The sequence below is a fragment of the Zea mays genome, chromosome 4 (genome assembly GCF_902167145.1).
Source record: "Zea mays cultivar B73 chromosome 4, Zm-B73-REFERENCE-NAM-5.0, whole genome shotgun sequence".
Taxonomy (NCBI): domain Eukaryota; kingdom Viridiplantae; phylum Streptophyta; class Magnoliopsida; order Poales; family Poaceae; genus Zea; species Zea mays.
The window spans coordinates 124,249,882-124,262,292 of record NC_050099.1 but is presented as its reverse complement, the minus strand read 5'-3'; the positions used below and the strand labels follow the sequence as shown (position 1 = coordinate 124,262,292).

General features: G+C 45.7%; 1 protein-coding gene across 8 annotated transcripts; it reads right to left on the bottom strand.

Moving 5' to 3' along the window:
• Positions 1-1,453: 1,453 nt before the first annotated feature.
• LOC100283369 (uncharacterized) lies at positions 1,454-4,887 on the bottom strand. 8 transcript variants are annotated; one of them, XM_008679070.2, is made up of 6 exons: positions 4,542-4,887; positions 3,100-3,476; positions 2,947-2,996; positions 2,145-2,856; positions 1,941-2,022; positions 1,454-1,845 (listed from the first exon to the last, which is right to left on the bottom strand). In XM_008679070.2, the coding sequence occupies exons 3-6, from the start codon at positions 2,954-2,956 to the stop codon at positions 1,630-1,632; spliced, it is 1,020 nt and encodes a 339-aa protein (XP_008677292.1). In that variant the 5' UTR covers positions 2,957-2,996; positions 3,100-3,476; positions 4,542-4,887; the 3' UTR covers positions 1,454-1,629. The 8 variants fall into 8 exon arrangements, with proteins under 8 accessions (XP_008677292.1, XP_008677293.1, XP_008677294.1 ...); XM_008679071.2 differs by having other exon boundaries at positions 3,186-3,476; NM_001412491.1 differs by having other exon boundaries at positions 1,456-1,845; positions 3,281-3,476; positions 4,542-4,835.
• Positions 4,888-12,411: the final 7,524 nt, after the last annotated feature.

Genomic DNA, 12,411 nt, shown 5'->3' with positions numbered 1-12,411 from the left:
TTTCAAGTGCTCATACATCCAAGTGCTTAATAGAATCACTCGTTGATTAGCGTAGGTGCTTTACGAAGTGCTTAGGTTAGTTAGACCGTATTAGCGCTTGCTCTAGGTGAATCCTAGTTAGTTGAGTGAGTTTAGAAAAACCACACAACCCATCGGCTCTTGCGCGAGCCGTTGTAATTGTACTGAGTGGGGCGAGAGTCTTGCGAGACCGTGACAACCGCGTTTGTGTCACAACCGCCACCGTGTACCGGAGGGAACGAGGCCCACGACTCTCTACGGAGTTACTCGACCATGGTGCTTGACCCTCGCGTGGGCTACCTTTTACGTAGGGGCACCAACGAGGATTAGTCGGAACCTTGCGTGGTTCCGGATACCTCGATAAAAATACCGGCGTCATCCACTAGAGTTTACATCTCTATCTTGCTCTTTACCTTCTGTATTTATATTAAATATTTAAGTTTCAATCTTGTCTTTTTAGTTAGATTATTTAGATTGAAACTTAGTCTTTGCGCTAGAGATAACTACACTTAGACAAAACCTAGTTTACACATTCTAGATCATTTATTTATATAGGTTTTGCTCTAGAATTTAACTGTGGCCTAGTTTAGAGATAGTTTTTAGAAGTCCTAATTCACCCCCTCTTAGGCGTCACCGTTTCCTACACTTGTCTTGGGTGATTTAGTCTTAAATTTAATTATCATGTATGCTCCTCAAGTAGGACATATTGAGAGTGCTACTGGACTTTTCTCAAAGGGTTTGGATGATATTTTTGGTGCTATGGAAGTTTTTTAGTAGAAGGTGAAAGGACCACGATGCTTAAAAGAGGGATGTATTGAACTTTCCTAAAATTTCTTGTGTAAATTCAATTGTAAACACGAACACATGTTCACTCAAGTGCCTAATGTGTGATAAAGATTTGCCACTCTAATTTTCAACCCTATACTAGCATGGCAATCCTTAGGATGTAAATACTTGAACTAATCAAAAATAAATATGTATAACAAAGAGTTAGAAGACTTCTAGATGTTTTGTCGATGTCTTGTTGAGTTGATACTTTTTACTAATTCTCATGGAGCAACTATGCATGGGTATCACTCTTCTTTGGTCCACAGATGAACCAAATGCTCTCTGAGCTACTTCTGTGATGCTTCAACATGGTGAACCGCATATAACCCTGTACAGTTCCTACTTCCTAAGTCGATTCATCCGCAAGCTTTTAAGGTGATAATCGTACTCTTGAATAGAAGAAGTGCACTCATTTTGTGACATGTAGATCACCGTTTCTTTCTTTCTTTGCTAGACTATCAGGGGTGTTAGGCTTTCGTATAGCCTTACAAAACACAGTTTTACGTTGTTGTAGATTGTATTGTAGAGTTTCACTACATAAGTATTCAAATTGTAGCATAATTAACATGTACAATTCAGGCGTATTTTGGCTAGACCATCGGGGGTATATTGTTTATTCTCAACTGCACAAAATTTAATAAATCCATCATAAGAGAAAAATAGAGACCACATATTTGTCATCGTTCAGGTAGAAGAATGAGAAGCACCATGTTGAAGAGGAAGAATTTGAAGTTGAGTTGGACTATCTTCATTGTATTATTTGGACTAATAATTGTTATTCTGTTACTCAAAGCTCGAGCCGCACAAGCAAGAAATCTTGAAGGAGGACGGCAGGTGCCCAGTCCTCCTGATGTAGTTGGCCTTCTCCGATGTCCTGGCCGCACGCTCATTGAGCTTCGCCTCAGCGCTCGCCCGCTTCTCCTCAGCCATCCGACGCGTGGTGGCCAGCCGGTTGGACAGCTCCTCTTGGCCCCGTGCTTTCATCTGATCAGCCTTCATCTGCAGATCAATCAAAAAAGAGTCTTAAACCCATGCATAAATAAGGTGGCGCCACTAATAATTGCAGAACCAGACAAGGTAAACGGTTGCATTACCTGCATTTTCTTCATCTTTGTCTCGGCTTTTCTCTTCTCATGGTTCTCCCAGGCCTGTATCTTTACCTCTTCACGTTTATACCTGAAACAAGCCAAGGCAACAATCGCACCTAGTAAATGGCAGATGTGAAGAAAACCATGAAATCAGAGCTACTGGCACAAAACAAAAGAAAATACTTATAAACAAAGAATGATAATTCCCACCTCGCCATGAACTTGGCCCGTTCAGCCTCATCCCAGGCTGCCGCGCGAGACTCCAGAGAGTTCACGCTGGGCACATGACCAGCCACGGGGCGCTCGTCCCCGACGCAAGCGACCTCGTCTGCTGCCGCTACCTGCTCGGTCAGCGTCCCTGCTACAATGGCCGTGGTCACGCCCACGGGCCCTTCCTGGCGTCTTCTCACCGGGGTGGACGACCTTGAGGCCATCGGGCTCAGCGCAACGGGCGTGCAGGCGCGCCGGGGCGTGGGTGTCCTGGACGGCTCCTTGCTGGCGATGGGGGTCATTTCCGTCCCCATGTCCCGCAGGCACACGGACCGCATCACCGCTTGGGGCGAGTCATGCAGCTGCACCATGCAGTCGATCTTCTTGGTTTCCTCCATGTCGCCGCCGCCCTCGGCGGCCTGCGGCGGTGTCGAGGGCGCGGCCACCACCATGCTGTACTCCAAGGCGCCATCCACGCTGCTGCAGGACACGCGGCCGTTCTGCGAGGCCGAGCCGAGGAGGCGCCTGTCGTCGGCGTTAGAGCTCCTAGGCTTGACTCTGGCACCGTGGGTTCCGTCCGCGTGGCCGTTCGACATGCCCACAAGCCATTTCTGCGCGTCGTCCCACTTGGACGGCGTCGCCTTGGGCCGAGCCAACGCTTGATTCTTCTTGCCATGCGGCCGCCCGTTGGCGCCCTTGTTGGTGGTGTAGTCTGACCGCCATCACATTGCAGATTTAAGCGCTATCAGGCAGGTGAGTTCAGAAGAACAAGTCCGTGCGTTGCAGATTTATGTACTGTTACCTGAGTTCATGAGAGCGAGTCTGGGCTCCAGATCCAAGATTTATCCAGACCTGGAAAAACTCTGCATCAGATTTTTCTGAATTTCCTGTTCTGAAAAACTCGCAGAGAGCAACAAAAAAAACAGTATAGACTACAGTAATTTTGTATTCCAACCAAAAATATGAATCCCCTTTTCACCGTTCCCCACTTTTGTCGCGCATAGCTTAATGGCACCAAATCAGTATGAAGTTAGAACTAACCTCGGCATTTCTCTTTACTCAAGTTTACCTGGAATTGCCAGATCCTTTTCACTGAAAGCGATTGGAAAAGAGAGACAGGAAAAGTTGTTGCTGACCTCGGAATCAAGAAAGAGCCTGCAGGGTGACGATAGCAGGACTGCAGGAGGATGGCTGGCTGAGATCGACTGCAAAGTGCAAAGTGATGAATGGAGAACTACTACTCTAGTAGTAGACCGTATTCCTTTTTTTTCCTTTGGCGTTGGGCGCAGGAGCATGCAGCAGGCACCGCGGTACTGGTGTGCACATGGCCTACTGCAGAGAAGGTGACAGGGTTCACGTGACAAGATATTAAAATAAACACCGGCCGGCTCTGGCCGTGGACCTCCACTGCATTTCCACTGTGTCAAATTCCCAAACTGACCCACTAATAACTGTGCCAAATTATAAAGACTCAATTGCTTCGGGTTAATTAGTTTAAGCCTAATTGAGGTTCGGCTCATGTCTAACGTAGAGAAGATCAGCAAGTACAATGAGGGGATTAGCAAATCACGACCAAATTCAATTCCTGAAACCCTAGTTCGACAAACCAGTTCTCCCCACACACACACAAAAAAAAAAACAGGAACCCCCAGTTCACGAAAACCCCAAACACCACCCTTATTAAAATAAACACCGGCCGGCTCTGGCCGTGGACCTCCACTGCATTTCCACTGTGCCAAATTCCCAAACTGACCCACCAACTGTGACAAATTATAAAGACTCAATTGCTTAGGGTTAATTAGTTTAAGGTCCCGTTTGTTTCCTTTCATTTTTAGAAATTAAAATCTTATTAATGAAATAGACTATTTTCTTTTAGACGTGGCATGCACCATTTTTCTAAAGTTATCATATAAGACTATCTCAAATTCATATGGTGAAAGACGGAAATTGATTTTATAAGTTTACATGATATTTTTTCGATTACAACTTATAATACACTCTTTTATTTGCTTCGCTATAACATATATGTAGTATATAATTATCTCTCTCATATTATTTAAGATAATATATAAATATATTATATGTATAAATATATGCATTTAATTAATTTTATCTAAATTATAATTATTAAAATGCAATTCCAACAAATTAAACGGGCCGTAAGCCTAATTGAGATTCGGCTCATGTCTAACGTAGAGAATAACAGCAAGTACAATGAGGGGATTAGCAAATCACGACCAAATTCAATTCCTGAAACCATAGTTTGACAAACCAGTTCTTCCCCCCAAAAAAATAATAATAAATTCAGGAACCCCCAGTTCACGAAAACACCAAACACCACCCTTTATCAGGAATCCTAATCTTCAAAGACTCGTGAGGGGTGGATTTGATACGTACCTGATAGGGCTTGGCGCTGACCACTATAGGCACTACAGTACGGGGCGCCATTGCCGGACGTGTGCCCTTAACCGGTTGCATTGGCTGCCATTAGCTCACCCGCTGTGTTTGCGCCCGCCGCAAGACTCACCCGCCTGAGGGAGGGCAACAAGATCGCCACTAGCCTCGCCAGCAACCAAGCCATAGATAGACGCCGAGGAGGTCGCCATCTCGCGCGGGTGCGTCGTCGTGTTCACGGTAGCCGTCGTGAGACCATTGAACGGGGCCGCCGCGATTGACTCTTCTCCAGCGGATGGCAAGAGATGCGGAGGAACAAGAGGACAAGTAAAGTTAAGGTTAGGGTTAAATGAACTGGGCCAAAACGAGCATGATCTTTAGTTCTCTTAGCCCATCAGAAAACAATGTTCAATTTTTATGGGCCAAATTGAACATTTGGGCTGAACTATATACGCGTGTCTATTTCCAGAATTGCCCAGCCTGCTAGAAAATGGAAAGAAGTCATCTTTTTTTTGGAACAGAGTTTGCTCTTTATTACTTCAGAAGAGCAGGTTCATTTACATAACAAGCCCTAAGGTTTCATGTGATCGTCAGGTCCAATTCAAACCAATGAGAGCAAGTAGAATTTTTAGAGCTAACGGAAAATATAACAAGAAGCTTCAAAAAATAGCTCTCGAAAGATAATAAAATATCCAAATTATTCTAATTATTGTCTAGATACACTAACAGAACAATGGTGTAGTGGTTGCGATGAGGTGTCCGTTTGGAGTCTTATCAATAGAGCAGTAGTGTAGTGATTATGAGGATTCGTTCTTTTAGAGCGTTAGATCATTAACGTAAAAATCTCCATCTCAATCAACTTACCTTTCGGAAGATCGGACCTAATCCTTCCATCAAGTAATATGTCCACCCCATTCCTAGATTAAAATACATGCTTGATGAGTTAAGTGGTTATCTTAGGCCCTCCATTTAGGAAAGCTCCACTCCATGATTCTTCAACTTTGTTCCTTGATTCTCCGATGGAGTGATTCTAGTGGACTCCTAGGTGGGAGCAGGGTTGGGAGTTGATGATAATTGATTCTCTCTTGCTCCCCAACATAATATAACAGAGAGCTGGGTGAAGCTGTTTTTAGCTTCGGGTTCCCTGTTTAAATGGAGAAGTGATTCTTGCCTGCTCCCCACCTGAATTAGTTGTTATTTTGACCATTTGGCAGTGCACCTTGAATTCACTCCACGAAATTTGGGAGCGGAGCGCTTCCAAATGACCCCTTATTTTCTCAAAAACTTACTTGCATAGTGGTTACCACTAGATTCATATGACTTTATGAGATGAACATGAAATTGCCTTTAAAACTAAGTTCGTCATTTTATGAGTGGTTAATAATGTCTCTTAGGTTAACTGATGCACCTAGCACTTTCATAAATTGATGAACAAGATTTTATGTCCATCCATTCGTAATTTTTTAAAGTTTATTTTGATGATATACTCATTTATAGCAAGTCAGTGGATGCATCTTTGAGCATTAATGTCTTGTGTGATGCACCTTTGTTCGGTAACCTTGAGAAGTGCACCTTTTGAACCGATCGAGTGTCTTTTCTTGGTTATGTTGTTACATCTTAGGGCATTGAGGTATCTTAGGGCATTGAGGTGGATGAGGCAAAGATTGGTACCATTATAAGCTGGCTACTTTAGATTTTAGTCATGCAGGTTAATACATAACAGTAATAAAGGAAAATCCCATCGGTTAGGTACCGACGGGAATAAGCCAGCTCATAAGGCTTATTCCCGTCGGTTCCCGGCCAACGAGAATTATTGGTCAGGAATTAACTAATTCTAGCCGACGAGAATTAATTAGCTCTCGTTGGCCTTTGGTAGCCAATGACAGTTATTGCCAGACATCATAATGCTCACCGGCTCCCACTCTAGTTGACGGGAGTTATAACCCCCATCGGTTTCGCCCTCGGCCAACAACAATTAACGGGTAATTTCCATCGGCTTAGCTAGCCAATAGGAATTACCCCGCAACTAGTAACTCCCATCGGCTTGACCATAACCCACGGGAGTTAACATGTGCTGCTGCTGCAAACCAGCAGCCCATTTTGCTAATTCTCACCCCATTCACAAAAAATAAGCACATAATATATATATCCATTCACATACATCACAAACACCATTCATAATTCACAAACACCTTTCATAATTCACATACATCACATCATCAATTAGTTCACATGACCAAATCTCCAAACAAAAAACATAGAGCACATATCAATTTTATCATTCATAACCAAAGATGAGACGGGGCACAATACTTCCTCAACCCCATGCAAAACATGGTCACGACAGCTACGATGCTTCGATCGATCCCTCAGCTAGACGAACCATAGGTAAGGGCGATGTATCGAAAACTACACAATATAGTGGAGAAAGTTGGGGTACAATAGGCCAAGATTGATCGATAAACAACTATAGCCCACGCACGACCTCGTCCTGGAGCAGGGGGCACAACCCTCCCAATCCACGAGGACACACGTTCCCCTGCAAGACCGCCTCAGGGATATCCACGACGCCCCGATACATCATCAACAACAAACGCCGAGAGCAAGAAAAGGTTGAGTAACCACGCGAAAAGAGGCGCGTGTGTAGCCCCAGCCCACCCAAGTCAGGGCCACGAGCCTTCAAACGTGCAATCAGGAAGGCGTAGTTCCCTGCGAAAGTGAGAGCACCAACAAACTTCTCCAAGTACAACAGGTCCTCAAATCCTAGCGTCTGGTTGGAGGATTACCGCCTTGCTTTCCGCATGGCGGGAATCAAAAAATACCATCTCATTATCTAGTTCCTCCCCATTCACCTCGCTAAGGGGGTGAGGGGCTGGCTTGAGCACTAGCCAAGCGCCACCATCCATGACTGGGCCGACCTCAGGAAGGCCTTCATCGGAAACTTCTAGGACAACTATAAATGCCCTGGGAGAACCTAGGACCTCAAGAGGTGTACCCAAAAGAGTGGGGAGAGTCTCCGGGGTTACGTCTAGAGGTTCTCCCAGAAAAACAACAAAAGACCCGACGCTACTGACGCCGACGTGGTAAGTGCCTTCACTTATGGCACCACTAATGAGGCTCTCGTCCATGAACTCGGGCAGGGGTCATCGAAGACAATCGTCGATCTCCTCAACATTGCGACCAAGTTCGTAGACGGGGAGTATGCAGTAGGGGCAATCTTCTGCAAGGGGAAAAGCTCATGCGACACCAGCGAGCAAAGCAGCGAGAAGGAGCGTCAAGAACACCCTCACAAGCGCAGGAGGAATCATCGTCCCCGACACGACGAGGGAGAAGTTGCCACACTAGAAAAAATGGTGCAGACCATTTTTAGAAGCTGATGGACTCGTCGTGCCGAAACCATGGCTTCCCCATCCGCCACAAGCTCTACGAATGCGAGCTCTTGAAGCGCTTCATCTCCAATCTGCCCAGCTGGAATGCGAAGATAGAGGAGCCTGCCAAGTTGGCAGAGGAGGCCCCATTGAGGATTTTCCCAAACCAACGTGATGCCCAATGATCTTCGGTGGGTCCGAAGCATACGACGATAAGCGTCGTCTCAAGGTGGCCCGCCACGAGGTGCATACGACGGAGCTCGCCATCCCAAAGTACCTCTGGTAGTGAGAGTTTCCAATCGTCTTCGACCATCGCAATCACCTAGAGAGGATCTCGCATCCCCGAACCTACCCCCTCATCATCGAGCCAATTGTGGGCTCGAAGCGCCTGCCCAAGGTGCTGATGGATGGGGGAAGTGGCCTCAACATCATGTATGTTGAGACCTTCGATGGCTTGGGGATCACATGGTCCGTGCTGCGTCCTAACTTAGCTTTTTTCCACGACATCATACTGAGCCACCAGGCAGGTGGATCGCCTTGCACATCACGTTCGGCGACCTCTCCAAGTTCTGCATCGAGCGACTGCAGTTTGTGGTGGTAGACTTCCTAGGGTCCTACAATGCCATCCTTGGGAGGCCATGCTACTCCAAGTTCATGGTCGTCCCCAACTACACATACCTAAAGCTAAAGATGACTGGCCCATGCGGGATCATCACGACGTCTGCCTCATTAAAGGTCGCCTACACCTGTGAGCTCGCCTCAACGCTAGCTACGACAAGGGAGTTGGCAGAGCTTCAGAAGGTCATCCCCCAAGGCACCCTAAATGCTCCTAAGACCAACACCAGCACTTTCAAGTTTGTCGAGTAAATGAAGGATGTCCCGATCGATGCCACCAACACATCCAAGCGCATTCGCATCGAGGCAGCGCTCTATGACAAATAGGAGAGCACGCTCGTCGACTTCCTCCAGGCTAACTATGACGTTTTCACCTGGAAGCCCGCAAACATGCTAGGAATCCCAAGGGAAGTCGATGAGCACTCCTTGAACATCCAGCCGATGGCCAAGCTAGTCGCCCAGCGGCTTCGCCTCTTCATCGAGAAAAGCGCAAGGCCATTGGCGAGGAGGTCACAAAGCTCTTAGCCGCAGGGTTTGTAAGAGAAATACACCAACCAGTGTGGGTTGCAAATCCTATACTTGTTAAGAAGAAGAATGGCAGCTGGAGGATGTGTGTTGACTACACGATCCTTATAAGGCATGTCCTAAAGATCCTTTTCCTCTCCCACACATCGACCAGGTCATAGACTCCACTGCAGGGTGCGAGCTCCTTTCCTTTCTGGATGCCTATTCGGGCTATCATTAGATCGCCATGAAAGAGACCTTCCAACACGCAACCACCTTCATCACCCCCTTTGGAACATTTTGTTATGTCTCCATGCCATTTGGGTTGAAGAATGCCAGGGCTACGTACCAGCATTGCATGCTCCAATGCTTCACCAACCAAGTTAGGTACAATGTGGAAGTCTATGTCGACGACATCATCGTGAAGACCAAGAAGACTCGCGACCTCATTGTGGACCTAGAGGAGACATTCGCCAACCTCCGAAGGTTGCAGATGAAGCTTAACTACAGGAAGTGTGTCTTCGGGGTGCCTAAGGGTAAGCTTCTAGGCTTCATGGTGTTGGTTACTTGTTCTCAAATACTGTGAATCAAGAACAAGGCAACACAATCATTAAAGATTAAAGACCTTCGTCTTCCGAAGCATTATTTCCACATGGGTATAATACTCATCAAACGAAGGTCAAGAGAGACATACCTTCATTATTTAATACATGAATAGGAATGCGAAAGGATAAAGATGATGACTGCATCTTATTATTTCATTTATATTCGTATTCCATAAAACATAAATGAATATTTAATAGTATTAATATTACATTGATACCTTTGGCTTGCTCGAAGGCGTGAATGCGGGAGAGTGATTACAATCCAGCGTGAACAGTACGGTGTTACTGTTCATCTATTTATAGGCACGAGATGCAGCCCGGATAAAATTACATCCATGCCCTTGAACATTTGTTTATAAACAACTTAAACTAACAAGGTCTATTTAGTCTTTTCCTGCTTTGCTTGATCTGAGCCGAAGCTACTGAGCTTTAGCGTTCTGTGTTACTGCTTCCTCCCGAGGCCTTCGTCTTGGGAACCTTCGACAAAAATGGGGCAGAACTCTTGTGGCATTTTGCCGAAGGTATTTATATGTTTGAGGACCTTCGGCGGAGAGGAAGACCCCCAATAGTAGCCCCTTCGCCGTGCCAGATCGTTTTTTCGTAACGAGCTCGGTCCGTGAAAAACACGAAGGCTTTAGAATGCCGAAGGTCCGAAAAACACCTTTCCTGAGCTTGTTATCGAAAAACGATTAAAATATTTCGGGCGTTAGGTGGTCCACCGTTCAGTGCTGTAGATGGCCTGGCGGTTCGCCTTCTTCTCCTGCAGCACTATATAAGCAGACGGGTTGGTGAGAAGTTAACACAACATTCATTGCCATCACACTGTTGTGCTGTTAAAAATTTTAACCGAAGCCGAAGCTTTCTGGATTGCGCTTTTGAACAAGCTCTTCATCAATTGAAATTAGCTTCGTCTTAAGGAGTGAACATTGAAATGGCCCGAGTAAGATCAACCGCTAGGGTATCTCGTGAAGAAGATGAGGCCGAAGTGACCAAAACAACACCGATATCAGAAGTAATGCGACGTTCAGGTCTGGTTGTGCCGGAAGAAGCTACTGCCGAAGCTGAACAGACAGTGGCAGAAGACGGAAGTGATGATGAGAATGAAGAGGACAACATCATTTTGAGCCCGTCAAAACCTAGTCATATTGAGTTCAGAAAATCAACTGTAACAGAAAAGGACTTAGACATGATGAAAAAGTTGGGCTATTTTGGGGAAGATGAAGGTAAACTTATTCGCTTTGCTGGCGAAGAAGTGATTCCGGAACCAAAAGAAGATGAAGTTGTCGTGTTTAGGAGCTTCTTCAGGGTAGGACTGTGGTTTCCCTGTATGATATGATTGGAGAAGTTTTGAAAAGTTTTGAAATATATCTTCATCAGCTGACGCCGAATGCCATTGTTAGGCTCAGCGTCTACATATGGGCCCTCCGAAGCCAGGGTAAGAGTGTGAATGCCAAAGGGTTCTGCCGAGTGCATGAGCTGCACTACCTGACGAAGGCCAGAGCCGATGGGCTACATAAAAACTTATGGGTGCTATAATTTTGCATACCGGAAAGACACCAAGGCCCCAATAATCAGCTACCGCACTAAGTGGCCGATCGGGTGGACCAGCGAATGGTTCTATGTGAAGGCTGATGAGAAAAAGAGAGAAAAACTCATGACTATGGTAATGAGTCCTCTGAGGTTAAGCTTCGACATGACGAGGCCACTGTGCAACATGCAACTCGGCTCCCCATGCCAACTAGCCGAAGTTGAGTTCAGAGTGGTGGCTGCTCAAATTAGCACTAGGGACTTAGTGCAGGAATATCTGGTGAACAAAACTTTTCCGACCTCTAGTGGTTGGGGGATGCCGAAGAAGAAGGAGGGAGGGAAAAATATGAACTTGTTCAACTCCCCTTCCGTTTAAAATTTGAAAAGCAATTCAAAAAACCATGTTATGAATGGTTGGAAATGATAGAAGTCATGTGCAATGAAATTCTTGGAAATTATACAAATAAAGAAGATCAATTAATGACTGCTGCCTTCGGCACCCGGTCGAAACGAAGGTTGAATCGGGTAATGGATGCCCTAAATTTTGATTATCCAGATTACGACAGGCTTGATGAAGGGGCCGAAAAAAGGAAAAGGATTGTGACCATTCTGAGTAGGCAAGCCGCCCGGTCTGTCAAAGAGGATTATAAAGCTTTGAAAAAACAAAAGACTCTTCCGGAGCCAAAGGATGCGGCTCCCGAGAAGCGAAAACGTGACAAGATATCTTATGCCGAAGCCAAGGTACAAGATGTGCCAGAGAAGATTACAAGTTCTCCTTCACCCTCTGCTACTGAAGTGTCGGAGATTCTGAAGGTAATGACTGAATCTATACCATTTGCACTGCTAAGTCCACTGAGGTTAGATCTGACTAGCCTTTTACAATCAAAGGAAACCGCCTTGGCTGCGGAGGAGAAGGTCGGGGGCAGAAGAAACGACGGGTTGTGAATGTAATGCAAGCAATTGAGCAAACGCCGCCCTCAGCTTCGGTGGCAAAAGCGACAATTCCTGCCGATACTGAAGATGTTGCTAGAGCCGAAGCTAAAGAACTCACAACCAGAATGTTAGAAATTGACAAACTCATATCAGATGTGGTTGCTGAAGAAAACATGGCCGCAACGCCTGATAAAGGAAAGAGAATTGTAGATGCCTCTTCGGAAGAGAAATATTTTGACCTTCGGCACCTGGGTGGCCAAGAACTTTCCAAAGAGGATAAGACAGAGTTAAAAGAATTTGCTATATCCTATGGTTACCAGC

Coding starts and splice junctions, on each gene's coding strand:
- LOC100283369 (XM_008679070.2), bottom strand. Junction 2,023..2,144: donor CGGGCCAAGTTCATGGCGAG/GTGGGAATTATC, acceptor GGCTTGTTTCAG/GTATAAACGTGAAGAGGTAA. Junction 1,846..1,940: donor CAAAGATGAAGAAAATGCAG/GTAATGCAACCG, acceptor ATTGATCTGCAG/ATGAAGGCTGATCAGATGAA.